We start from the raw sequence: 26604 nt of genomic DNA, 5'->3' as shown, positions 1-26604 counted from the left end.
TGTGTAGCAGAAAGCAGAACCAGCAGTTATAATTACCATCACTGTCGAGTATCATGCCAGCATGGAACAGGAGGACGCAGTGCCAACAGGAAGACAACTCACTCAGGCACATCCCAAGGAAGACATTATTCTCTCCTTTTCTCCCTCCTTAGACCCCTCCCCCCTTTTTCCCTTGTTTCTCATTTGAGACATTTTATAAATAAATCCTGTTAGCTGCCAGAATGGTGCTTATAATTCCAACCTCTTACACATTTTCAACAACAGAACCCCAATGATGAGAGCTGGTACCAATTTCCATATTAGATTATTTTCCACTTACCCTTGTTCTTTTGTTCGCATGCCAGAGGACTGTGCACTTGTGTGCCACATTAGTCCCACATTACTCATAAAAGGCAGTGAGGTACAAAGGTTGACACTGATGGCACTGGTAAAATAAGAATTTGTCAGTTTTTTTCTTGTTTTTTTCCCCCCCAAAGCAAAAATTGAGAAAAGTATGACCCCTTGCAGAAAGGTGATTATAAATTAGATGCTAGCACGGGGCTCCGAAATGTCACAAACATACTCACCTCCACTTTTCAGACCAGAGCTTATAAATATGCCACTGTTATTGTTTAGTAACCACCTGTCACCTGCACCGCTTCGCTTCCACTGTCTCCTCTCAACGCTGATCTAAAATCAAAATGCACATATCTGCACTTTATCACATTTATAAGGCATTCGTGACCTTGCCTCTAGTTTCAATCACATGCAAGGCTGACCCAGTTTGCTGAAACTAGATAACGACCCATTTGCTACCTTTCCTTTTTTTTTTCTTGAGCAAATTATTTTTATCTCGATTTTGGCTCTCATGCAACATCCCCTCCTGGAAAATCTCTCTGTGTTGCATGGGAGCTTTTATTCCTTAAGACAACTACTCAGCTGACAAAAGCTATGTATATTAAATATGCTAACAGCTTAAGAATCTGGAACAAAAATAGCTCAAGTACCTAAAGCTTGAATGACTAATATCCCAGCTCTCTGCAGTGTGCCATCTTCAAAACGGAAGGCCAACTGCACTGAATGCCAGTAAGCTGACAGTGACCTCATAAGGGAAATAATACACTTTCATAATGTTTTTTTTTTATTGCTTTGAGCACAAAGGGACTATGATTTATTACACTTTTTTCGATTTGCATCTCTCATTTCTGTCTTCATATATAAACAACTGGAAGTCTGATGGCTTAGATCTCAAACAATTTGCAGTCACACGCTCAGTGATTATGTTTATGATAAACTGCAGTGATTCACTTTAACCACTTCTTTCTAACAAAGAGTTGGGCTTTCCCTCCAGCATCAGCTGCTAAAATAGAAAACAGGCCATACCAGTTAACGCTTTACTGGAGCGTAACACCAGTAACATGTAAATTCCCTGACCTTTTATCCTGCACAGGTAAAACACCGTACCTGGTCACTGTCCTACTCATTCTTTTAAAATATATATATATATATAAAAATCTGATATGTGCTTTAGTGTTATTAGCTATTATTGTTATGACTGTGGAGCTGGAGAACAGGCTAGACTACAACCGACCATTTCACCTTATCTCCTGTTTACAGTCACTGACACGTACACACGTTTTGAACAGTCCTTTAACAATGTCACAGATATCTAAAGCCAGTGCTGACTCATTGTGGCCCCCCGCTGACTGAGTCACTGCCACAGTGTTGTGGTGTATTTGCCAGAGTCTTCAGTAGCCCCCGTGTGCAGGAGGTAAGACTTTTTTTCTGTGTTTACAACATGCCAGAAATATTGAGGAACATATGAGTTATTTGCCACTCGCAATTCAGGATGAAGAAGAAGAGCTGTGTGAGATAGAAGCAGGAAAAAACACCCTGGATTTGGGGAAAACGGAGAGCCAGCAGGGATCGTCCGAAAGCGATTCTGCATCCGAGCACCAAGAGGACCTGCTGGACGGAGACCTGGGCCTCGGCACTGCTCCAGCTCACCCGAGGGAGGCAAGCGGCTCCAGTACTCAGCTCTAACCTCGTCTTATCAGCTATTGCTCCCTGATGTCAAAACCCCCACCTCCCACAGTGAATGGAGGTCACTGGTCAGGACATCTGCCAACAGCTGACTGAGAGTTAGAGTTTCAATGGTTCCCAAAAGGTCATGCACTCCCCCTGTGCTGAAATGCACGCAAAGACACACACTCACACAGGAAGGGAGAAAAAACAATTACAAAGGCCACCGCTCTTCCTGTTGCACTGCTGATGATTTTCTTGTCTCAAACTGCTCTGGCGAAGTTAAAAACTGAAATAGAAATGTTACGTGTGCCTTTCACCTTTGTCATAAAGCAGCAGCAGTCATAAAAATAAATAAAGGTAATATGTTAAGTCACAGATTAATTATAAGCAGGGCAGCTACATGATACACGGTTACGTAATGCCCGGGTTTCAAGCTTTAGGGAGAATTACTCATCACTGTACTCTGTGATTGAACACTGCAGTATTTCCCTTAATCAGCTGAAATGGTATTTTCTTGCCAACTTTGCTTAGCTCTTCCCCAGCCCCTTATTAAACTTTTATTGCACTGTTTTCTGCTGCAATCCTTTTAACTGATTCAAATGTATTCTGCTAAATTTATTACCACCCCCACCACCCCATCTCCTGCCATGTCTTCCTTATCATTCTTTGCTGTGCAAGAATGTATCCAAATGGTTAAAAGTACTGACAGCTTTTGGGGGGGGAAAAAAGAGAGACTATTTGCATGTGAAGTTTCGCTCCAACTGCTTTAATTAAAGATTGCACTTTGCTGCTTTCTATGTGCATCACTGTAAATCTCAGGGCCCCATTTTTTTGCCCCTTGAGTGAAACAGGGGTGTTGTTTACTGCACAAATACGATTTGTGAAGGTTAGGCTGTGTGAATATGCAGATTGTTAGTCGTGTATTAATAAAGCCATTGTCCTTGAAGCGGGGGCTTTTCGTTTTATGTTGTGAATGCATGGGCGCGTCTCTGGAATGTGTCTTTCTTCCGCTCTCACTTGCTGTTAAAATATACATTGCGTTCCTTTTTGTATGCACTCAAATTTAAATTTCGGAGCTTTTTCCAAGCATGAGATGATGATTAACAGCTTTCGACCATTATTAGGCCCGTTTCTTACAGCTGCAGCTCACTATGGAAGTAAATAAATACTTACTGAATATTTCACACGGTGCACAATTGCTAGTTTTTATGTCATTTGCTAATATTTGAAGCAACACATCACTGGTATATAACACAATCTGTTTGCTTCTGTTGCATATCCGTTTGATGCAAAAAAAAAAAGCTTCTTTTGCATTTCAAGGTGATGCAAACTTTGTTTTACATGTCAGTTTCCATATGATACGTAAATCCAATTTCAGTGTTCACCAGGATCTACTTCCACATGGGAGGAAGAAGCTGCTCTCAAGTCTCTGTGTAACTTTGTCGTTGTTGTGGGAGTCGCCAGCCATTGAGCTTTCAAGTACAGTTTTTATGCGTTTTTGCATCCCGAGCAAAGGACTACAGTCAGGTGTGTAAAAAGACATTTAGCACAATGAATGTGTTTGGATGTTACTTTTACCAGCGACTCTTGAAATGGGAAATTTTGCTAAGGTGCTGTTGTCAACAGAACTGAAGTTGACAGTAACTGTAATTACTTCTTCCACCCAGCTATTAAAATATCCCCAGCTATTGTGACTAACGTTTTTCAGCCATGCACTTAAAGGTACCATGTGGAGTTTTAAGTACTACTCAGTAGTTGTTTTATGTCAGGCTTTACTAGCATTAGTTTGTCAAAAAAAGAAAAACCTAAACAAACCAGGAAATCTAAACCAATACAGAAGTACACAGACTCGATTTCTAACTTTTCAAATGTGGCTTGCAGTTGTTTCCAACCTGTCTGACAGATATATATATATATATATACACACACACACACACACACACGCACACACACTTCATGCTGGTGAGCAACACAGAATGTAAACAGAGTTTGTTTGCCAGAAACCTCCACAGGGCACCTTAAGGTTATGTAGCAAATAGCATCAAATATATGACATCTCTCCCGCACAGTGGTTCTCAAACAGTGACAAAAGGTGTGCACTGAATAAAGTTTTGATAAAGCTTATTCATTTAAAGACAAAATTTGTTATAAATCCTAATTGTAAATAAAAATAAATGTAGCACATTTATTTTTATTCTGCTTCAGGTTTCTCCAATTAAAAGGGTGTTTTTCCTTCCCACTGTCTCTAAGTGTTTGTTCATATAGGGTCGTTTGATTGTAGGGTCTTTACCTTACAATAAAAGAGAGAATGCTGTTGTGATTTGGTGCTAAATAAATAAAACCGCATTGAATTTAACCGAATCATTCAAATCTGCATTAAACCCTGCATCTTATTTTGGTGTGCTAACTTCCAGGTTGCTCCCTGTAGCCAATTTTGTGAACCACTTCCACTTTTTTCCCCCCCAAGATGGCTTTAAAATAACTGAGTTCAACACAAATGCATAAACTGTATTGTTAACTATGAACTTTACTCAATGCAATATTCCCAGATGTGTTTTCATAAGAGCAAGCAATTGTAAACATTTGAAATGGTAGAACAAACCGACTGCTGACACCAACAGAGAGACTTTTCCAAATCTGGAGTTATGACATTGTCCACAGTGTATGATATCATCCTGTCAGGACGTGGCGACAAAAAAAAAAAAATTAATAAATGTAAGGAAAAAAACCCAAAATCAAAACATCCTCCTTGTTGTAAAATCTAGCCGTAGCTCTACTGCTGTTCTGATAACACCTCTACCTATGGCACAAGAATCCAATCCAGTGATTGTCTCTGACACGTCTCAAATATTAACATTAGCAGTCAACTTCTTTTTTTCTTTTTTTAAATCAGTTGGATTTTTTTAACCCTTCCTTTAACTAGTTTCACTTTTACAGACAGTATGAAGACTGGAAAACATAGATTTTTTTTTTCTTTTGAACATTCAAAAAAATATCCCCAAAACATCCACTTTGAAGTGTCATCATAACAAGATACATGAATTATACGGTAGCTTCTTTTTCCTTTTTTTTCTCTGATAGTTGCAGCTTTGAGTCAATTGTTCTTAGACGTTGCAGTGTCGAGGTCTAAGGTCCGTCTAGTGTTCCGGTATAAAAGAAGTGGTCCTTTTCAACGGAGCTGCAACTGCTCGACTGATGGTACATTCCAAATGCGGCCGATGTAGATCCAGGAACATTGATTTAAAGTAAAGCTTTATTTCCACAATATAAGGAAACGGCACTCTATGCAAAATTAACATTAAATTAAATGGTCTTTGGTGGTGAGGATGTTTTCACAGTCTGGAGTGTGTCAGTAGTGATTTGCTTAAGTCCTTGGCCTCCCCGGCTGTTCTCACTCTCTCGTAACCTAGAACTGACATGGAGTGGTGGCAGTAGTCTTCCACTTGTTTGATCTGTTGGATGCTGAGCACTGTTCTCCATGCACTTGCAGCTTGTGTGGCATTCCTGGAGGAGACTATAAATGGCTTAGATGAGGAACTGGAGCCACTGGTCATGTTCAAAGCAAACATCTCAATGTCATGGTTGGTAGTGAGGTTGGCAAAGCGGTAGACGCTCCTCAGGGTCTTAACTGGGTTTTCGACCAGGTCTTCGTAACGTACGGCCATGTACTTCCCCTTCAGCCAGCTGGGTGGGTTTAAGGCAGTCCTCAAAGTCCTGGAGGTACGGTCGCAGATCACCTCCATGGCTCCAATGGAGTGGTAGTCTGAGCCATCCTTCTTGTTAGCTTTGTGCCCAGGGTCCACGAAAGGTATCCGCCGAAGTTTGGGGTCTCTGCTGCGGACCACCTGTAAATTCTCCCGTATCAGGCCGTGTCTGGATTTGATCCTGGAGTTGGCTACAGCCCGTGGGTCTCTGACCAAGTGTATCACCTTCAAATCCAAGGATGGATCCTCCATGAGCGGGGCCAGCACATTTACATCCAATATGCGAACCCCTTTAATGACTATGGTGCTATATTTCAGGCACTCTTCCTCCAACAGTCTAAGGCTTTGAGGGGGACACTTTTTACACACCTTATCATCCACCATCCCCACCACCTCCTTCCTGTAGGCTGAGCAGAGGGGATATGAGCACACCACTTTATTGAGGGTGGCCCCAAACAGTCCGAGGGAGGTGAAATTCTTACCTCCCGGGCTGTTGTAAAGTTGGAAAACAGACAGATCACAGCGGTATAAGGAGCTAAGCATGTCCCTGGCCGCCCCCTGCAATGACACGGCATCACCGGGGTACAGTTTCTGCCAGATGTGCCACATTGGCTCATACAAGAAGAACACTTCTGGATTTTGATTAAACAGCTCCCCAAAAAAGGAAGAGCCTGACCTCCAGGTGGTCAGCACATAGATAAGCTGCCTCTTCTTAGCCAGCGAGGGCCTGTACAGGAAGCGAATGTCAGATCTGCTCTGATAAGTGGTGCTCCTCATCTGATGATTACACTGCTGCGGTTCCTTAGTCCATTTATAATTAGCCAAGTTAAGCATAGTGAGCACGAGCAGTAACAAATAGGCCATAAACAACACAATCCTCTTCCTGCGTAGCACTTTCATCACGATCCCAGGCTGTGCTATTATCTTGGTATGATTCCTGTATGTTTTAAGCTTCCTTCCAAAGCCTGCATCCTTCTCCCAAGGCGCTGTCAACTTCAGTGGTTGATGATATTGTTTGCCTCTCATCTGTACCATCGGAGAGTGGCTCTCACCGCTGGACGAAGCTCCTTACATTGATTGTGCACCAACACGCTCGGTAGTGTGTTTATGGGCTGCACCGGGAATTAACACCCAGATGAATTAGGTAATGTATTCGGCACCAGTTCGACAGCCACTAAACGATATAGCCTTTCCACTGCACTGCGCAATGTTCGTCATAGAAATGGCAGAAGAGAGAAGCGTTAAAGTTGTCCATATCAGGCTTTGCAGTGATTCTGTGTTTGGCCCGCGTTCAAAACAAAAACCAAGAAGCCCTCAGCATTGTAACAGACGCCCAGTTTGGGCACGTTCAGCGGAAGCATCCTCGCGCAGTTACCAGCTGAAACATCCTCATAAATGCGGTGGATTCGGGCGTCGGTCACGATTCCGCGCGACGGGCCGAATCCTCTAAATTACTCCGCGGCTGCCATGATGGAGCAGAGAAACGCTTTTAGTTAGGGCTCTTACACGTTTCTCCGTCTCGTTCTTCTGCTCGTCCAACTAATACAAACTGGGCCGATTCAATCTGAATAGCAGGACCAAGACCCGCCCTCCGAGAGAGCGCATTGGAGCGGGACGAGTCGACGCTCGTCAGCCAGCTTACGTCATTGGACCTGCTGCGAGCCTGTCAGTTTAATGGTGGCTCCGACAGATCACAGCAACGGTAGATGAGGAGGGCATGGGGGATGGATGGTGGTGGTGCTGTTGTTATGTTTAGGTGAAGTCCACCTCACATTGTCTGAACCGTGCTCCAGCCTCTCGTTTGTACCCACTGAAAGCGATTAGCAGTTTTCTGTTTTGTTTTTTTGTTCCCTTTTTTCAATAACAACCTATTTTTAGTATTTCTTTAAAAAAAGTCTTAAGGCCGTGATTTTATTCCAAAGCCGGTCTTTACTTTTCCTTTTACGCACGTCCTCCTCATCGTGTGTGACTGCAGGAGAGAATCAATATTTCAGATTAAATGTATTAGCCCCCCTCACGACAGCCACAAGAGGGTAGCCCGGGGTTTGTCTTAAAAGCAGCAAAGAAAACCCCTGTTTCATTACAAAAGAGCTATGCACATACCGCTGAACTATTTATCTAATAAAATGAAATCTAATTTTAAAAAATAGAAACACTTGAATTTTAAACTGATCTGAGAGTGATGGCCTACAGTATGATTGTAGAGGATGTAATAATTTTTCATTGGACGTGATAGAAACACTCAGCGCCAGTGACAAGCACTCCTCTCAAGTGGAATCAGCTGAAATGGGACATTTGACAGCTGTTCCACAGGAACTGGAAAGGCCATGTGGTTGTATGAAGGGAAACACATGCTCTTCAGATTGAAAATCATCTTTCCTAAGAGGCTTGCCTGTGCGGGATTACAACCTTGAACAAGCGGGGTGGGGAGAGCATAGACTCCCTTGACCCTCCCCAGCGAGGAACCTCTAAATATGTAGGGTAATATCCACGTTGTGATTTTACTATACTGTTTCTCATCAAGCCCTGCTCAAGTGCTGTGCATGGAGTGAGTCCTTCTGAAGTGCGACCTATTAGGTTTTGTGTTGACTATACAGTATTTCCTTCCTGTTCTCGGTAACGTGTGCTTTCAATATATCTTCATTTTTATTTTTGTTCTCATCCAATGCGGGTGTCTACAGCGAAATATCTTTGTGCAGACTGCCCTCTGCTGGAGCATTGAGGTCCCACCCTTCAAAACGAACAGCAGACTTCCATTATTAATCATACATATGACATACTTTATATTCGTTTTTCAGTGTGCAAGCATATAGATAATAGAGCTTAGTTTAAAAAAAATCTTTTAATCTTATTCTTTTATAAGGAAGCTTGTTTTTAATATGAAACCTTTCCTACTGTGCACCGCTTCATTCCACCTGCATTTTACAGATGTTTATAAAACTTCATAAAACAAAAGCTATATTAGGATTCGGTGCTGTTGGAAAGCAAAGAGCCCGTCATTGAATGTGTTTTTCTTGTATCAAGTCAAATAGTGAAGAGAATACTGAAAGTGAACGTTTCCCTCCCCGCCCTATTTTCAACATGTATTGACACTGTGACAGAAACCCGCCCAGGAAATTACTTCTGTTTCAGTGCATGGTATTTGTTCTGTTTGGCAGTGGAAGTGCTGAGTGTGGTGAGTAAAGTAATATATTTGGCTCACATCATCAGAAATGTGTGTGGTGGTGATTTGCAAGCCAATATTCAATATTCACAAATTTCTTATTTTAAAAAAAGAAAGAAAAAAAGACATTTCTATTTTTTAGAAGCCAACTGTGTTACACTTATAGAAAAACCAAAGGCCGTCTTTAATGATATCTGATTTAAAACCTAATAATAATAATGATTTTGGTCTTAACTCGACCTGCGTAAGAGAGCTGAGCATTAATTATCAATGCTTTATCACTAAGCACGCTGACTCACTGTCACTTCATTATGGCTTATTGAGTTGGAGGGTGTGAAGGCTTGTTAGATTTTGTGTTTTCTTTTGATTTCACTTCTTCATTGCTTTTCTGTAGTGAATGAACTGAATGAAGTACATGTGCCCTGAAACTGTATTCCAGTCTATAATAAACCCTTTCTTTTACTGTTTACAGCATGTCTTAGCAATATTCTTTGCAGTTTGTTAAAAGTGGGTGGATTGATTCAAATAGCAAAAGTATCAAAAACAATGATAGTATCAGATAGCGCAATATGACTGATACTTTTTTTCTATCTGTTAACTACAATATGTGTTAAATACTTTTTTGTGTTAAATACTTTTTTGGAAATAAAATATATATCCAAGAAATCCCCAATGAAAAATGTTTTTATTTTTTTTGTGATCACTGTTTACTTCATCTATAGGCTAGAACATTTAAACAACAGAAGCTCACATAAGGTCTTTTAGAGACAGACACGTTTACATTTCAGCATAATTATAAAGAGATTTCACTGAATCAGGATACCAAATGTATTTCCTAACAGTCTGTCACGGATTATGTGAGCCCATATGCCGCCATATCCATATCCATGCATCCACTAAATGTCACCCATGCATGTCCAAACACAGCATTTCCATCAGGACTTTCACATTACTGCAGGAAGTGACCTGAGCAGGAGCCACAACTATTGCTGATTTCTGTCTTTATCTCCCAGTCTTTACAGCTTAACATACTGTATGTGTGCAGTTCATGCTTCAGAGTCAGCACATGTGCATGCACTGTCACAGTGAACGCTCACTCGCTGTGAATCTACACAGTGTACTGTACACGGCAAAGATGCACTGTTACGTAATCACAGAGAAGGGGCTTTGCGCCTGCGAAACGATCAAGCAGGTGGAGGAGGAAACATGCGCAGTGCAAGCCTCGCCAGCAGCATCAGGACCACTGCGATGCGAGTGAGAAGATGGTGCTTGTAAACACGCCGCGAGAAATGACCGCGTTGTTTCGTCTACTTGCCGTCGCCGTGAACACTTTTTAACCCCACGTTTGAGATCGATGGTGCGAAAAGGGCTACAGGAGGCGATATTTTAACCCCCAAAAAGGGAAAAAGCGAACGCACCGGAGCTGGGACGGTAATGCCAGCGATTACTGACACTGGTTTAAGTCGGCCGCTTTAAACCTCTGCTGCGCAACTACAGAAGCATTCTTCACATGTCATCGCATATGACGGGATTTCTCGTGTAATGGTCGTCGGTTTCTAGTGGGATGCACATCAGCGTCTTGCCGTACTCGCTCTCCGTCGTAATGGCAGCTCTGTACCATGGCACGGACGCTTCCTCTCCGGACAAATTCCTGGCCTTGAAAGACGTGAGAGAAGTGAAAGAGGAGACGACTCTGGACGAGAAGCTCTTCCTGCTGGCATGCGAGAAAGGTTTGGCTCTTGTTTCGTCTAATTTAATATCTGGGCTGTTGTTCCCTGTTTGCAATGCAATGGGATGTCCGTGCAACACGTGACTACGATCTGAAGGAAGCTCGTTATTGTGATCATTAGGGATGCTGAAGCTACATGTCTGATATAGGAGGTAGAGCGCACACGGAGTGACAGCATGGCAGATGTCATACAGGCTCATTTAGCAGCTGGCAAACTACTCAATCATTACAGATCCCCCAACTCCAGTGTATACCACTCACAGCTGCCCACACTTTGGATACTGTGGAAATTTACCCAAGGGGCAGTTAATAGTTAAATCTGCTCCACTTTAAGTTTCTCTCCCTGGTCTCCTGACTTTTCACAAACCCCAACATGGAAAGTTAATGCAAACAAGCTAAATGCCAGCAAGGCAAGACGTAGACAGTGTAAGTGTAAAATAACAAAGAGGCATGGGTTTTCTCAACTAGTCCCCGTGGCGGGAGAATATTTCATTGATAAGTTAAGAACATTGTACAGGCAGAGGTGTGCTAAGCCAATAACTGCCACTGTGACCATATAAAGTCTCCCTAAACGTGGCCCAGCAACAGAAATTGTCCTTTGAGGGAGATGTTATTGTTACACAAGATTAAGGGTTGCCGCTGGAGTCGAGCCTGTTCTCTGAAAGAGCTCGCCTGATAACCGGCGCTGTGTGTTTGTGTCGTTTTGGCACCGCGCTCAGACTAATGCTTCGCTTCTTCAAAGGATCCGCCTTTGTGAGAACTTGCCAAGGTGGATCACATTTATGATGTGCTGCTTTGTCCTTGACTTGCTTCTCAGGTGACTACTACATGGTGAAGAAACTGCTGGAGGAGAACAGACACGGCGAGCTCAACATCAACTGTGTGGACGTGCTGGGCCGAGATGCAGTGACCATCGCCATCGAGAACGAGAATCTGGACATCCTTCAGCTGCTCTTGGAGTATGGCTGCCAGGTAACAAGCACAGACTTGGCGTAAAATAATATACACAAGACATCATTTACATCACTAAAATTGTGCATTTCTTTCTGTGTAGGCAACAGACGCTTTGCTGGTGGCCATAGACTCAGAGGTGGTAGGAGCCGTGGACATTCTCCTTAACCACAGGCCAAGGAGATCTTCTAAGCCCTCTATTGCTGTAAGTCTGCTCTTATTACTCTTTTTCAAGAAAAGAAACACCATTAAGGCAAAAACTTGCTCATCAATTTCTATAATTCACCTACAGTATTTTAGATTTTTTTTTTTTAAATCCATGCTCTTGTCAGAAACTGATGCAGCGCATCCAGAATCCAGAGTATTCCACCACCATGGATGTGGCTCCAGTCATCCTGGCAGCCCACAGGAACAACTACGAGATCCTGACCATGCTGCTCAAGCAGGACATCTCTCTCCCCCGGCCTCACGCTGTTGGCTGTGAGTGCACGCTCTGCAACGTTAAAAACAAGAAGGACAGCTTACGACACTCCAGGTACAGTTAACTAGAGCTCACAAAATACTTAAGTGGCATTGACTTTGTGCAGACGAGTGCATTAGGAGCACCAGAGGACTATTTTTTTGCTCATTTACTTTAAATTGGAATAGTCGATACCACTTCTGTTTTGTAGGTGATGTTTTGATTGTTTTGACCCAACAAATCAACCCAGTTTTGCTCCAAGTAAAGTGGCTCTTGTGAAACATTGCAGCCTCTTGTTTCGATAGCAGCATCAGGTTGAAAATCCAGTCTGCTACTCCTAGAAGTCGATGATTTAATCAACACACTGGGTTTTAGGAATGCTTTAGCCATTTTTTACAGTCTTATGAATGCCCAAAGTATCCTCTTTGTCCCCGAGAGGACTCCTGATTTTCTCTGTTATTGTCAAGCTCGACTGATCTAGCTGTAGAGAGTCAGTATTGGTATTTTACTGAAATACAAAATCAATACAAACTCTAATTTAAGGGAAAACAGCAAAACAGCAGCAGTTCCTCTGGGAAGAAGGAGTTCTTGGTTTCTGATACCTTCTCGGACTTGCAGATGAGATTTTGCTGATCTCTTCCGCAGGGCCTTTTTTTCCTCTGTGCAGGGCAGTGTGGCCTCCCACACAGTACACTAAATGAATCACTCTGCAGTTTGGCTGCCAAACAACATAGAGGTGAAAGAAGGTATAAATGAAACAGATAGAGGACTGAATGTTTCTCCTTATTTCTTCTCCCGTCTGCACAAGTCTGTCATGTTTCCACCTATCCCCTTTGGGGGGTTTTTAACCGCCTCGTTTCTGTTGATGGTGGTGGGTTAGGTTCCGTCTCGACATCTACCGCTGCCTAGCCAGCCCCTCTCTCATCATGCTGACAGAGGAAGATCCCATACTCAGGGCCTTTGAGCTGAGCGCAGACCTAAAGGAGCTCAGTCTCGTTGAAGTGGAGTTCAGGTAGAGTCAACGTACTGCACATGCATCAGATCGTTATTCCAATTTCTTTGCCTGTAAACAGATGTAAATATGAATAGCGATGCTGTAAATCCTTTCTTTTCTAGCCTGAGATTGATAAGAATCTTAACCTTTTAATATCCTCTTATTTTATTTAATTTATTTGCTCTAGAACTGACTATGAGGAACTGGCAAAGCAGTGCAAGATGTTTGCCAAAGACCTGCTGGCTCAGGCTCGAAACTCTCGAGAGCTAGAAGTGATTCTCAACCACACATCCACTGAGGATCATGTTGACAAGAGAGGCTTACTGGAGGAGCGCATGAATCTCAGTCGACTTAAACTGGCCATCAAGTACAACCAAAAAGAGGTTTGCATACATCACTGGGCAGGTAGTAACATACTGTTTACTGCTGAAGACACTCATAAGATTTCTACAGAGGGCAATAGGGCAATGTGACTAATAACAAATGAGTCCACCTCCTATTTATTGTTAGAATGGCTGCCCTGATTTGTGACAGATGATAGCAGCAAGAGCGTAAGGGAAGGTTTACAAGTTGGTGGTGAAACCTGCTATGTTGTATGGTTTGTAGACGGTGGCACTGCATAAAAAAACAGGAAGCCAAACTGAAGATGCTCATTTAGAGTGATGAGGAGAGGGAGGATTAGAAATGAGTCCATCAGAGGGACAGCTCAGCTTGAGTTGTTGGAGACAAAGTTAGAGAGAAAAGGCTGAGATGGTTTGAGCATGTATAGAGGTGGCATAGTGGATATATTGGAAAAAAGTTGACGGTAAAACTGTCAGATAGGAAGAGAAGAAGAAGACCACAGAGAAGAATCAAGAATGTGCAGAGAGCTGATGTGACAGAAGAGGATGCTAGGGATAGAGTAAGAGGGAGGCAGATAATCTCCTGTGGCGATCCCTAACGAGTATCAGAAATTTAAAAAAGAAAATGTTTATTAGTTCTGTTGCCTAAAGTTAGAGGAGGAGATTGATGCTGCTGTCATGTTTGTGCGATAAATCTTAAATTACAGTCTGCAACTGATTAGTAGAGCTTACATTATAAACAGGGAGAAGCAGATTGGGTGTTGGAGCTATCCACAGCTCATCACACAGCTATTTATTCTTGATCCAGTCTTTGTGCTAATCTTCTGGTTGTAGCTTCATATTTATTCCAGTGAAATGATCATCAAAGCAAACCCATGCCCAGAAATCTAAGAATTCTTCTCGCAAAATCTTGAACTCTTTCTTCACTTTGCTGATTTTTCGTAAAGTTTTTCTTTTTTCGTATTAAACATCTGTCCACCGATGCTTTAACTGCCGTTCTCTCTTGATGTCCCTTTTACAGTTTGTGGCTCAGTCCAACTGTCAGCAGTTCCTCAACACTGTCTGGTTTGGAGAGATGGCCAGCTACCGACGCAAGCACACCTGTCTAAAAATGGCCACAGTTCTGAGCGTGGCCATGCTTTGGCCTCTCCTTTCTGTCTGCTACCTTCTGGTGCCACGCTCCCGTGTTGGCCAAATAATTCATACCCCTTTCGTTAAGTTCATCATCCACAGCGCCTCCTACTTCACCTTCCTGCTGCTGCTTAACCTGTACTCTCTGGTCTACAACGAGAACAAGAAGAACACGATGGGCCCCGCGCTTGAGATGATTGATTACCTGCTCATCCTCTGGATCATAGGTCAGACTTTTACCCCGTAAATAACGCATAATGCTGTTTCCAGAGGCGTGTCATGCATTATATGTAGTTAATGTGCTTTATATATTTCAGTGCTTCGATAATTTAATACTTATCTATCTCCTAATGCACTTTAAGGAACTAGAAATAGAGTCAAAACCCAGTCCCACAAACTAAAGGTTAATACGGTAACATGGTATGGTGGAGTGAAAATGAGCGCTTCCTGTTATGATCTGGCTAAAGTCCAGTATCCCGTGTCCATAATCACATCAGGCATTACATGACAAACGGCTGTTTCTACACCAAATGACAGAAAGCCCGGCTTGACCGGATTAAATCCGTCAGCCCTGCTTCTAATTGAGCACAATAGAAAAGAAACTGCAGCTTCTTCTTTCCCCCCTGTGGCCCTTCTGAGTGCTGGTATCAATGAACTCAACACACAGCCGTGCAAACATATTCACACATACACCAGCTATCTTTTCAGGAAAAGGGCGGATAGTGACAGCTGGAAATTGACTCTGCCTCTTTACCTTACCCTTCTGCCAAGAAACCATTAACACGGCTGTTTAGTCTCTTTAATGGCTCTGCTTCCTCAGTAGGCATGTTTGTCTCTTTGTTGCAAAAAATCCGAGCCACTTCCACCAGAGACAAAGCATCACGACCACAGCATCTAGGTTTCAGCTCTTTCTTTAATAAATCTTCCCAGTAACTTCATATGACAGGATGTAAAAGGATTTAGAAGCAATTGACATCTATTATTCAATGATATAAAGTGTTGTGCTGTGCTGTGGGGTAATTGTCAATTTAGTTTGTACACTGCAGGATTGACATCAGTTTTTCAGTCATTAGATAAGAAGCGTAATGGGGTTTTCCATGGGCTACGATAGCCCACTAGAGGGAGAACATTTCCTTAAGCATTGCAAAAGAGCAGCATCAAAGATAAACTTCACCAAAGTCAGCATTTTTTTTTTCTAAAGGTTGCGTCATTTTGGAAACAGCCTTTGCTCCAAGGCGAGAGGCAATGGTGTACAGTATCCCTGCAGCATCAACACATCACCCAAGATGAGTTAAATGAGAGGAATGAGATTACTAACGGTTACCGTTCTCAGACAGCCTCCTGCCTTATGTCATCAGAATGGGAAGGGGAGTTCTTAGAGTTGCATCACTTTTTTGTTTTTTCTTTTTGCTCTCCATTGTTTGCTTTCCCTCCTCCTATCATCTTTCTCCTCTTCCCTCCATCCTGGTATTCCCCTGGGCCAGAGGCCTCACGTTAATGGGAAACTCAGATGATATGAGACTGTGAGTGCACTAGGCTACATGTATGCATATGTGTTTGGATGTTTCTCTCGCTATCTAAGTGTGTGTGTGCGCGCGAGCCTGCAAAAAAAAAATACATAATGGGATTTCTGTCGTAAACTCTTTGCTCATCTGTTTTCTTTTCAGTTAAAACAAAAGGAAACATCAGTCAGGTTTTTGGCCACTGTAACAGTTTCTGAATCAAGGCATAGAAAAATCGTCGCTAAACATTAACTTGCACCTGGAGTAATTTTTTTTTATTCCTTTTGTACATTTAGAATTGATGAAATACCATTTAAACACAAAAAGATGCTAACCCATCTTAATTAAATTCCACGCACCTCCCTAAATCCCACAGATGACACATTTTCAGCACATTAATCTCTTGATTTCTGTGTCTCACACATTCCTGTTTCCCCCGGGCTCTCTCTGTGAGATGACTGATGGCTGAGCCTTGAAGGGATTTTAAAATGTTGTGGATGACATCCTTTTTCCAGTGGTGGGTGTGTGTGTGTGTGTGTGTGTGTGTGTATACGTCTGTGTGTACGTGGTAATGGTGGATTCTTTTCCCCCCTATAGGAATGGTGTGGTCAGATGTGAAGCGTCTATGGTATGAGGGACTGGAAGACTTTCTGGAAGAGTCTAGGAACCAGCTGAGTTTTGTGATGAATTCCCTCTACTTAGCCACCTTTGCTCTGAAGATTGTTGCTCATAGCAAGGTACAGACACATAGCGCACACTCCTTACATTTAATGGATAGATAATTCGATTTAAGGTTTCTTGGAATAACGCTTGTGATTCATCATTGTGCATATTAACACTACACTCCAGGGAGGTGTTTTCATCTGTTGTTTCAATTAGATCTCAGATCAAGTTGAAAGCTGGGCAAAGCTATTCTAGGAATTGAGCTTTCTAATGCACCATTAAGACTGATAAAGGTGTAATGTGCCTCACCTAAGGCAGTAAACGGAGCAGAGACCACACACAGCCAAACAGTTTTGAAATAGAGGTCTACCTTCTGTTTAGAGTTCTCGTGTCATGTCTTTAAGTAGTCTTCAGGAATAGTTCTCCGGGCTTCTTGAAGGACATTCAAAGCTCTTCTTTTGGGTGTTGGCTTCCTTTTGTTCTGTTCTCTGTCAAGACGATCCGACAGTGCTTCAATTATGTTGAGGTCTGATTTAAGGGAGGCCAGTTCATAATTATGTGGGTTTTCTACCCAGGTATTCGTTTACTCCCTTCTTTAAGAATGGCTTCTTGGCAGCCAACTTTTCATTGGGGCCATTTCTGATGAGATTTTGGCTAACAGTAAATGGAGGAGCTGAAGGTCCAGTAGATTAAAGTCCTGTCTCAGGTCTTTTGCTGGATGTTTTCCTCTTTTTTAAGAACTGTTCATCTGCATTATATAAATACTTCTTTTCTTCTCCACTTGGCTCAAGACTTGCATAGTGCTGTCCTTTGGAAAAATAATGCCTTCTATGACATTTAAAGACGGTGACAGTACATTCAGATATGTATCTTTCTCTGAATCTCTTTGCTTTGATCTGCAGTTTAAAGATCAGGAGCAGAACAGGAAGGACTGGGATGCCTTCCATCCCATCCTGGTGGCCGAGGGACTGTTTGCCTTTGCCAACGTTCTTAGTTACCTGCGACTTTTCTTCATGTACACCACGAGCTCCATACTGGGCCCTCTACAGGTAGGAAAACAATTGGCATATACATTAAAGTAGCTGTGAGTGTTTTGTAGAGAGGCTTGATTCTCACTCAGTGCAAGCAGGCAACAACGAGATTTGACTGTGATCCCTGAGGGTTTTAAGTGATATATCTGTAAAGCCCTTTAATGAGAAAAAAAATGGCCTTATAGTTATGTAATGATTATAAAACTGCTTCGCCTATTTATTTATTTATTTATTATATCTTTGTCCCGGACGCCACACACACACACACCACCCACTCTCTTCCTCTGTTAGTGGATGTGAACACTCCAGGACGAGCCAACTCTAAGCATCACACCAGCTGTGCTCAGCATAACCATCATCATAAGCATTAAGTATGAGCACAGTGAACTGAGGCAGTAGATTAATGTGTTCTGCTCTGATAATGTGCTCATAATAAACTGAAAAAGGATTTGCAGCTTATTTACCATATACATCGCCATACTGCTATCATCTATATGAATGACTGCCTTCACATTGGACACAGTTGATTTAAGTATGTGCGATCTATACGATTTTGGCTGCATGGGAATAAATGCAGGGCGGAGAAGGGAAGCTCTTATTAAATACACTTGTGGGATGTTTTTTTTTTCTTTTCAAATCAAAATTGGATTTATTGTCTGACATTTCTGACAAGGAACATCTCTCATAGAAAATATATCAATGAAGCACTGTGGAAAATATTCAATATCCAAGTGAAAAATATTCCCTAAGCTTCCCGAAGCCTGGAAAAGCTGCACTGGATTCACTTGATTAGCCTGTTTAAGGTTATAATGCCGACCAGAATTAGCTTGCATTTTCTTGCCATTTGCAAAAGGTTATAGAAGTTATTAGCCAAGTAGTGTTACTTTTGTCTGTGAAATGTAAAAAAAAAAAAAAAGCAAAATGACTACATTTGATTGAATATTGGAAATTTCTTTGTAGCTCCAGAGAAGCCAGAAGTCTGCTTTGCATATTTTCTACTCAGGCGCCATAGGTGTCCCTTTTTATCGTATCAGGTTTTATATTATTATCCAGCTGGCAGAGGGAAATCATGAAGCCTGCCATTATCTGAATTTTTGTTAGCAAATGTGAGGTTCATTGTTCCCAAAGTGTGACTTTTAAAGCATAAAGAACTCTTGAGGTGCACAGTGAGGTCAGTCCTTCCTGTCATTATTTCGAGGTGCTGTTTGTGGTTGACTTATAAAACAGTCAGGGTGCTCTGTAGCTTTTTAATGAGCATTTTTCAGCTACGCTCTTCCTGCTTCACTCTCGTTTTTTTTTCTTCTCGCCCTTCTTCTTCACTCTGTGACATAACTGTCTGGCTTGACAGGATGGAAAATCAGCTTTGAAAATACATTTGGTTTGGTTTGGCGTGTTCGCAGCCGTACTCGCACTCACGTGGCAGACACACCTCTCCTCTAATGCACACGCACCCACACATTTCCACACTCCTGTGATATCTGGCATGCTAGGATTCAGTCCAGTCGTACTCAGGCGGCGTGCCCCTGCTCATGCATGGACACACACACAGACAGTGAGTCAGTACTATGTGGGTTGGAGTAATGAACGTTTCTCTCATTCTGTCCGCCCTGAAGAGGCCAGCTCATATTTCTTGTGGGTATTGCCCCCAACTGAGTTTGGAAAGAGTGACTGAAAGTGGGAGTATGCGTCTGTGGTGTGGGTCTATCACGGCCCAGACTTAACCTCACTGACATCATTAATGTGCCATAGGCTAACTGAGAGTCAGCTGGGCTATTTGAGTGTGTGTAAGAGAAATAGAAATAAGTCATGCTAAAGGTATACGGATGAACTTTAGAGGTTATAAGCAAGGATTAAATTGAACTGAGTCTGCCTCCTAAACGTACAGCTTATGAAATACTTTCAGATTTTGTTCCCATTAAGGAAACCTAAAGCTTGATCAGCTCCAGGTGTGTGTGATGATCTTCAGGTGTGGCCAGCCACCTGACAGGGCCACACCCACCAGGCCTGACTGAACCCCAGAACTCAGCCACACCCACACACACCCACCTATCACACAAGCATAGAAAAAACACACGGATAGCAGCACAGTGCAGCACACATATCTACAAGATATATAAAAGTCCATAACTGCTCATGGACCCTGGGTCACTCATGACACTATATTTAACATTAACCGTTTTCTGGGCCCAAAACAGCTGAGCTGCTGCACCGATTTCACAGTTTCTGCAGTGAAATCAACAGGAACAAATCTCAGGATGAATCCAGCAACATCAAAGCTGTAGCCTCCTTTTTATTTACTTTACTACATTTGGTTTAGCTGCAAAGCTGTTTTTGTTGCGGGAATGTCAGTGTTTACTGAAACTAGACTGCTATTGAAACTAGAATGGTATATGGCTGTTTCAATTGGCTACTCAGTAGAGACCCACCAACATAGTCTTCTGCCCGCTGTAAAGTAGGTGAATCCTGACCTGACTAAATGAGGCCTCATACACTTCCATGTCGTGGACATCTCCAGACTGGCTGGGCGCTTTCTGTGTGGAGTTGGCATTTTCTCCCTGTGCCCACTCTGGCTTCCTGCCACACTCCAAAAATACATTTGTTAGGTGGATTGGAAATTGTTAATTGATTGTATGTGTTAATGTGGGCTTTCAGTGGCTGCCTGTTTCTGTGTATCAGCCCTCTGATGTACTGTGACCTGCTCAGAGGGTACTCTGCCTTTTCCCCTGTGACAGCTAGAATAGGCTCCAGCCTCACGAACCCAAAATTGAACAAGCAGTTGAGAAAATGGATGGATAAATAGATGCATTTAATTTTCAGTCTCTAAATTAAATAACATAAAATTTCCTCTCATTATCTAACAGTGCTGCATTGAGTATCTTTGGTTAGATTTATTTGAGGTATGCACCTCCTCCAGTCACGGTGAGGAGGTAATAACCTGCTATATTTCTGTTCTGTTTGTACAGTAACCAGTTTAGGATATCTGTCAGGCAGGGAGCACCCACATCTCCTAAATCAGATGTGTACAAAGTGGCAGATGAATACACTGGGGGAATAAATCACCTGAACAGACCAAACTTTCTCAAATAGACTCCCTGGGTTCCAGCACAAACTCTGTACTCACCATTCATCAAACATCATGATTCGTCATGCAGCCAGAGTGGTTTTCTGTTACACTGGACACTTTATATGTGTTTGTGTTTTGTAAGGGTAGGAGTGTGTTCTGACCTTGTTTGACCATCTCGAGGTCCTTATAAACAGATATGCCACACAAGCCTGTAAATAGTGGGTTTCCAATGCTTTAAGAAGATTTCTGTGTTCTCGTCCTCTCTCTGGCTTCCTCCGTGTTTGTCTCTGTTTCTTCAGGTACGTTGAGAGAACTCTAGCAGCCAGAATAAGTAGGTTTTCTTCCTCTTCCCTGAGGAACCACTACTAAATCTGAACATGGGTGAAAAAAACACGCTATGAGTGGTCAGAGAGTGGTGAAGCAGTGCAAGCATCCGTCTTTCTAAAGTCTGAATGGCTTTGAAAAGAAGTACTAGAGTAAAAATTCAGTATACAAAGTAGAAACAAATTCTGCTGGACTATAGTTGAATTTAAATGTACTACAGTGTTACTTTTACATAATTTACACTTTCTGTGACATTTTAAAAATCAGAGAGTTGCACTCTAATATACTGTAATCGTAAGTGCGTCTAATTAATGTGTAGTTGGACTTTTAAAATATCACAGTCCAGTTACACAAAAGTTATTTGATTAGAGAACATAGAAAATCTAGTTTATCAAATCTTCTAAGTCTCTAACATTACCCAGACTTTCAATAAACTTGATTGATTGGTGTTTTAAAGGGAGATCTAGTTAGCACAGAGAATGTGATACTGTAATATCTTGGTTGTTTTCATTTCAGGCCAGTGTTGTTCAGATCAGACATTAAGCAGAGTCAAGTTTAATCCAATCCAGCTGCTTAAAGGCTGATGAAGATTATTGAGATTTCTTTGAGAAAGCTGTTAGAGCAAGCAGCACAAGATTAACGGGAAAATGTTAATCTCTCGCTAGATCTCCATGGGACAAATGCTGCAGGAGTTTGGAAAGTTTTTGGGCCTCTTCCTGCTTGTGTTATTCTCCTTCACCATTGGACTCACCCAGCTCTATGGAAAGGACCAGAAAGATAAGGAAAACAATCCACCCAAGGACTGCGGGGGCATCTTCTGCGAGCAGCAGAGCAATGACGCATTCCACACGTATGGGCAAACCTCATTCTTGGACAGCGATGGCGTCAATGACTGTTTAGTGTATATGTTGAGGGATGTTGGAGGTTATATAACCTTTATATATGTTTATATCCTTTATATATGTTTATATGCATACATGATCTTTATATACTGTAAAATTAGATCATAAGATTGAAAGAGACAGCAAAGTGTGGAAGCACTTTGACAGTTATGCAGCACAGACTTTATTCAGTACTGTGAAGTCTAAGCACAAGGGTGCCTTCTTCAGAGCTAAAAAAAAAAATAGATAAGTCAACATAGTTTAAAAAGCCTATGAGGCACTGCCAATGCATATGAAAGGACTGTTATAAAAATAAACACTGTGTAGGTCATTCATTCTTCAATTCATGTACATGGAAAACACTAATTTAGCACAGAATTTGGACAGAAACTAAACAGTGATTTTTAACATAAGCAGGGACAAATGTTAATAATACAAATAGTGTGTTTAAAAAAATACAAGAAATACACAGAAATCTATACAATACATAGAGTAAAACTTGTAAATGTTACAATTCAAGTCAGATTTTTTGGAGAAAATTGCAGCACAAGCTGTGAAGATGAGACAAGACATCAGAAGCATCACAAGAAAACTCTCCCTCACCTTCCATCTTCATGTAAAAGTACAAAAACAAAAATAACTGATAGGTGACATGACACATAATCCTTTTTTTAAATTTGAAAGTAGTCTTTTATGTAATTATGCACATTACACCTTTTTTACAGATGGGTAAGCACATCTGTGTTCCCTGGAAGCTTTGCAAATCTTATTAAGCTCTGAAGTAGTCAGTCATGTGCAGGTTGTGTAATAAAGTCTGCACAGCAGTCAGATTGCTCTTGTCTCTCTCTGCTTGCTTTTCTCTTTTGACATTTTGTGCATCGGAGCACACCTCAGTTTAGAGGGGCTTAACAACAAATCATTTAAATCCTACATTCAGTTAAAAAATTTAAAACAAAGGAGAAATTGTTTTGCATTTGAAGTGACACATTTCAGAAAATCTGGCACATGCATCTGCTTGAATCACATGTTAACAACCCCTAAACTGACTAATTGTTGCACTTTAGAATTGTGTTTGTTTTTTAATGTCTGCAGGCCCAAAGATAATGACCACTGAATACTGGTTTTCAGCCATTTCCATTGTGTACATTGTGTTCATTGTGAGATTTCTCCAGATTCTCTTAATCTTCTAATAAAGTGATATATGTACAGTCAGGTCCATAAATATTGGGACATCGACACAATTCTAACATTTATGGCTCCATACACCACCACAATGGATTCCAAATGAAACGAACAAGACATGCTTTAACTGCAGAGTGTCAGCTTTTATTTGAGGGTATTTACATCCAAATCAGGTGAACGGTGTAGGAATTACAACAGTTTGCAAATGTGCCTCCCCCTTCTTGAGGGACCAAAAGTAATGGGACAGAATAAGAACCATAAATCAAACATTCATTTTTTAATACTTGGTTGCAAATCCTTTACAGTCAATCACAGCCTGAAGTCTGGAACACATAGACATCACCAGACGCCGGGTTTCATCCCTGGTGATGCTCTGCCAGGCCTCTACTGCAACAGTCTTCAGTTCCAGCTTGTTCTTGGGGCATTTTCCCTTCAGTTTTGTCTTCAGCAAGTGAAATACATGCTCAATCGGATTCAGGTCAGGTGATTGACTTGGCCATTGCAAAACAGTCCACTTCTTTCCCTTCAAAAACTCTTTGGTTGCTTTTGCAGTATGCTTTGGGTTGTTGTCCACCTGCACTGTGAAGCGCCGTCCAATGAGTTTTGAAGCATTTGTCTGAATATGAGCAGATAATATTGCCCGAAACACTTCAGAATTCATTGTGCTGCTTTTGTCAGCAGTCACATCATCAATAAATACAAGAGAACCAGTTCCACTGGCAGCCATACATGCCCACGCCATGACACTTCCACCCCAATGCTTCACTGATGAGGTGGTATGCTTAGGATCATGAGCAGTTCCTTTCCTTCTCCATACTCTTCTCTTCCCATCACTCTGGTACAAGTTGATGTTGGTCTCATCTGTCCATAGGATGTTGTTCCAGAACTGCGACGGCTTTTTCAGATGTCGTTTGGCAAACTCTAATCTGGCCTGCCTGTTTTTGGGGCTCATCAAAGGTTTACATCTTGTGGTGAACCCTCTGTATTCACACTGGTGGAGTCTTCTCTTGATTGTTGACTCTGACGCACATACACCTACCTCCTAGAGAGTGTTCTTGATCTGGCCAACTGTTGTGAAGGGTGTTTTCTTCACCAGGGAAAGGATTCTTTGGTCATCCACCACAGTTGTGTTCCGTGGTCTTCCTAGTCTTTTGGTGTTGCTGAGCTCACCAGTGCGTTCCTTCTTTTTGGGAATGTTCTAAACAGTTGTTTTGGCCACACCTGATGTTTTTGCAATCTCTCTGATGGGTTTGTTTTGTTTTTTCAGCCTAATGATGGCTTGCTTCACTGGTAGTGACAGCTCTTTGGATCTCATCCTGGCAGTTGACAGCAACAGGTTCAAAAAGCAAACAGCACACTTGAAATGAACTCTGGACCTTTTATTTGTTCATTGTAATTGGGGTAATGAGGGAATAACACACACCTGGCCATGGAACAGCTGAGAAGCCAATTGTCCCATTACTTTTGGTCCCTTAAGAAGTGGGAGGCACATATACAAACTGTCATAATTCCTATACTGTTCACCTGATTTGGATGTAAAAACCCTCAAATAAAAGCTGGCAGTCTGCAGTTAAAGCACATCTTGTTCGTTTCATTTGGAATCCATTGTGGTTGTGTATAGAGCCAAAAATGTTAGAATTGTGTCGATGTCCCAATATTTATGGACCTGACTGTAGGTACTTGAATCCGCATGCCCCCTAGCAATTTTACAATAAGAAATGCTATTCTTAAAATATTTCCCCACATAGTGCTTCAAAGAGTCCTGAACTTTCCTCGTTTTTATGAAATACTGTCTAGGAAGCTCTATTTATGTAAATGTAGGTTTGTATTTATTTCTCATCTTTTTTTGGAGACAGGGTTGTATGTTCAAATCTGACCTGAACACGTAATAGCTTCGTCTCTTTTGCAGATTTATGGGGACCTGCTATGCACTGTTCTGGTACATCTTCTCTCTGGCACACGTTGCACTCTTCGTCACCCGCATCAGCTACACAGAGGAGCTGCGCTCTTTTGTCGGCGCCATGATCATAGGCACCTACAACATTGTGGTGGTTATTGTGCTGACCAAGCTGCTGGTGGCCATGCTCCATAAAAGCTTCAGGCAAATTGCTGTAAGTGTAAATAAGTTTTGGCACTGATGGTCTCACTGCTGCCACGGGCAGTTAGAATTTGTGCTGGCACTGAAAGCTCCGACTGTTTTCGTTTACTTTTAAGGTTTAATTTTCCACAAAGTAGCCCTGAATTGTTGCACAGATGTTAGCTAGTTTCTTTCCTTGGAACCGCTCTTTGCTTTGAAAGCCTGCTTGATTTCGATTACGCTAAGTGCAACTTATCTTTCACAAAAATCTGTTCCCCTAAGTTTCCACTGTGTGGTGGTTTTGCATTTTCAACATTCCTCCTGTAAAACTGTGTGTGAAAGTTTAAATGCATGAAAGTTTTCCAACATTCCTTTGTTCTTAAGTGTTCTTATTGGCTTTTGGACTCCCGTAGAATCACGAGGATAAAGAGTGGAAGTTTGCCCGGGCAAAATTGTGGCTCAGCTACTTTGATGACAAGTGCACGCTGCCTCCACCCTTAAACATCCTCCCTTCTCCAAAGACTGTCTGCTACTTGGTGACCAGCCTGAGCAAGTGGATCTGTTCACACACCTCGAAGGGCAAAGTGAAGAGACAGAACAGTCTGAAGGTGAGAGATAAACAATATTGTAAAAGTTTGATTCAAACCCATCTTCTAATCTTAAAACAAATGACCCTCTGTGTTAATGCTGTCCTTACAGGAGTGGAAGAACCTGAAGCAGAAGCGGGATGAGAACTACCAGAAGATCATGTGCTGTCTAGTTCACCGCTACCTGACCTCTACCCGGCAGAAGATGCAGAGCACAGACCAGGCTACGGTGGAAAATCTGAACGACCTTCGCCAAGACCTGTCAAAGTTTCGTAATGAGATGAGGGACCTGTTGGGTTTCCGGACCTCCAAATATGCCATGTTCTACCCAAGGAGCTAAAAAAAAGACTTGTTATTCTTTCCCCTCCTGTCCTCTTGACAAAATCTTTGCTTCTTGTTTATCTGGGATGCTGTGTGACCCGAGCATGTGCAAAAAAAAAAAAAAAATAGAAAGAAAAAAATACTCTGCTCTTTTGAGTCACAGAGGCTATTAAACCTCACTTTAAGCCTGGAACTTAACTAGACAAATATGTATCCTCCACCAAAGCCTCCAGACTCAGGCCTCCTATCTATTACTCAGCTATGTAACCTTTTTTGTAAATAAAAAAAGCCATTGTTTTCAATAGATAAATAAAGATTTAAGAAAAAAAAACACTGGATATTTCATGGCTTTTTTCGTTTTGGCTACAACAGGTCTGAAAGCAAGAAAACTATTCAGCCAATCCCCGAGCTGTCCACTCCACGTGAGAGTTGCGCTACAAACACCTGATCCATTCTCATGCTTAGCAGAGCGTGTTTGCCTCGACTGCTCTAAAC

The 26604-nt window shown here is 41.9% G+C and overlaps 3 protein-coding genes across 3 annotated transcripts in view; 2 read left to right on the top strand and 1 right to left on the bottom strand.

Annotated features, from left to right (window-relative positions):
- The window catches only part of LOC134634141 (sodium/hydrogen exchanger 9-like), a 68757-nt gene extending 65113 nt beyond the window's left edge, over window positions 1-3644 (top strand). The window contains exons 15-16 of the mRNA XM_063483206.2: window positions 1645-1750; window positions 1828-3644. Of these exons, the coding sequence (XP_063339276.2) occupies window positions 1645-1750; window positions 1828-2022 (301 nt within the window). The 3' untranslated portion in view covers window positions 2023-3644. The remainder of the gene's footprint in view (window positions 1-1644; window positions 1751-1827) is intronic.
- Window positions 3645-3759: 115 nt separating this feature from the next.
- Window positions 3760-7265, bottom strand: chst2b (carbohydrate (N-acetylglucosamine-6-O) sulfotransferase 2b). Its single transcript, XM_063483566.1, has one exon. The coding sequence runs from the start codon at window positions 6741-6743 to the stop codon at window positions 5337-5339; it is 1407 nt and encodes a 468-aa protein (XP_063339636.1). The 5' UTR covers window positions 6744-7265; the 3' UTR covers window positions 3760-5336.
- Window positions 7266-10057: 2792 nt separating this feature from the next.
- Window positions 10058-26422, top strand: trpc1 (transient receptor potential cation channel, subfamily C, member 1). The gene is made up of 13 exons (XM_063483547.1): window positions 10058-10601; window positions 11418-11572; window positions 11655-11756; window positions 11884-12086; window positions 12892-13023; window positions 13193-13388; window positions 14368-14704; window positions 16577-16716; window positions 17545-17691; window positions 21727-21911; window positions 25034-25235; window positions 25615-25809; window positions 25901-26422. The coding sequence occupies exons 1-13, from the start codon at window positions 10436-10438 to the stop codon at window positions 26126-26128; spliced, it is 2388 nt and encodes a 795-aa protein (XP_063339617.1). The 5' UTR covers window positions 10058-10435; the 3' UTR covers window positions 26129-26422.
- The last annotated feature ends 182 nt before the right edge of the window (window positions 26423-26604 follow it).

Source organism: Pelmatolapia mariae, linkage group LG9 (genome assembly GCF_036321145.2).
Source record: "Pelmatolapia mariae isolate MD_Pm_ZW linkage group LG9, Pm_UMD_F_2, whole genome shotgun sequence".
Classification (NCBI taxonomy): Eukaryota; Metazoa; Chordata; class Actinopteri; order Cichliformes; family Cichlidae; genus Pelmatolapia; species Pelmatolapia mariae.
Note: the sequence above shows the minus strand (reverse complement) of the source record. Positions and strands in the feature narration are given on the sequence as shown.

Coding starts and splice junctions, on each gene's coding strand:
- trpc1 (XM_063483547.1), top strand. CDS start 10,436: ATGCACATCAGCGTCTTGCCGTACTCGCTCTCCGTCGTAATGGCAGCT. Junction 11,573..11,654: donor TCTTGGAGTATGGCTGCCAG/GTAACAAGCACA, acceptor CTTTCTGTGTAG/GCAACAGACGCTTTGCTGGT. Junction 17,692..21,726: donor CCATACTGGGCCCTCTACAG/GTAGGAAAACAA, acceptor ATCTCTCGCTAG/ATCTCCATGGGACAAATGCT.
- chst2b (XM_063483566.1), bottom strand. CDS start 6,743: ATGGTACAGATGAGAGGCAAACAATATCATCAACCACTGAAGTTGACA.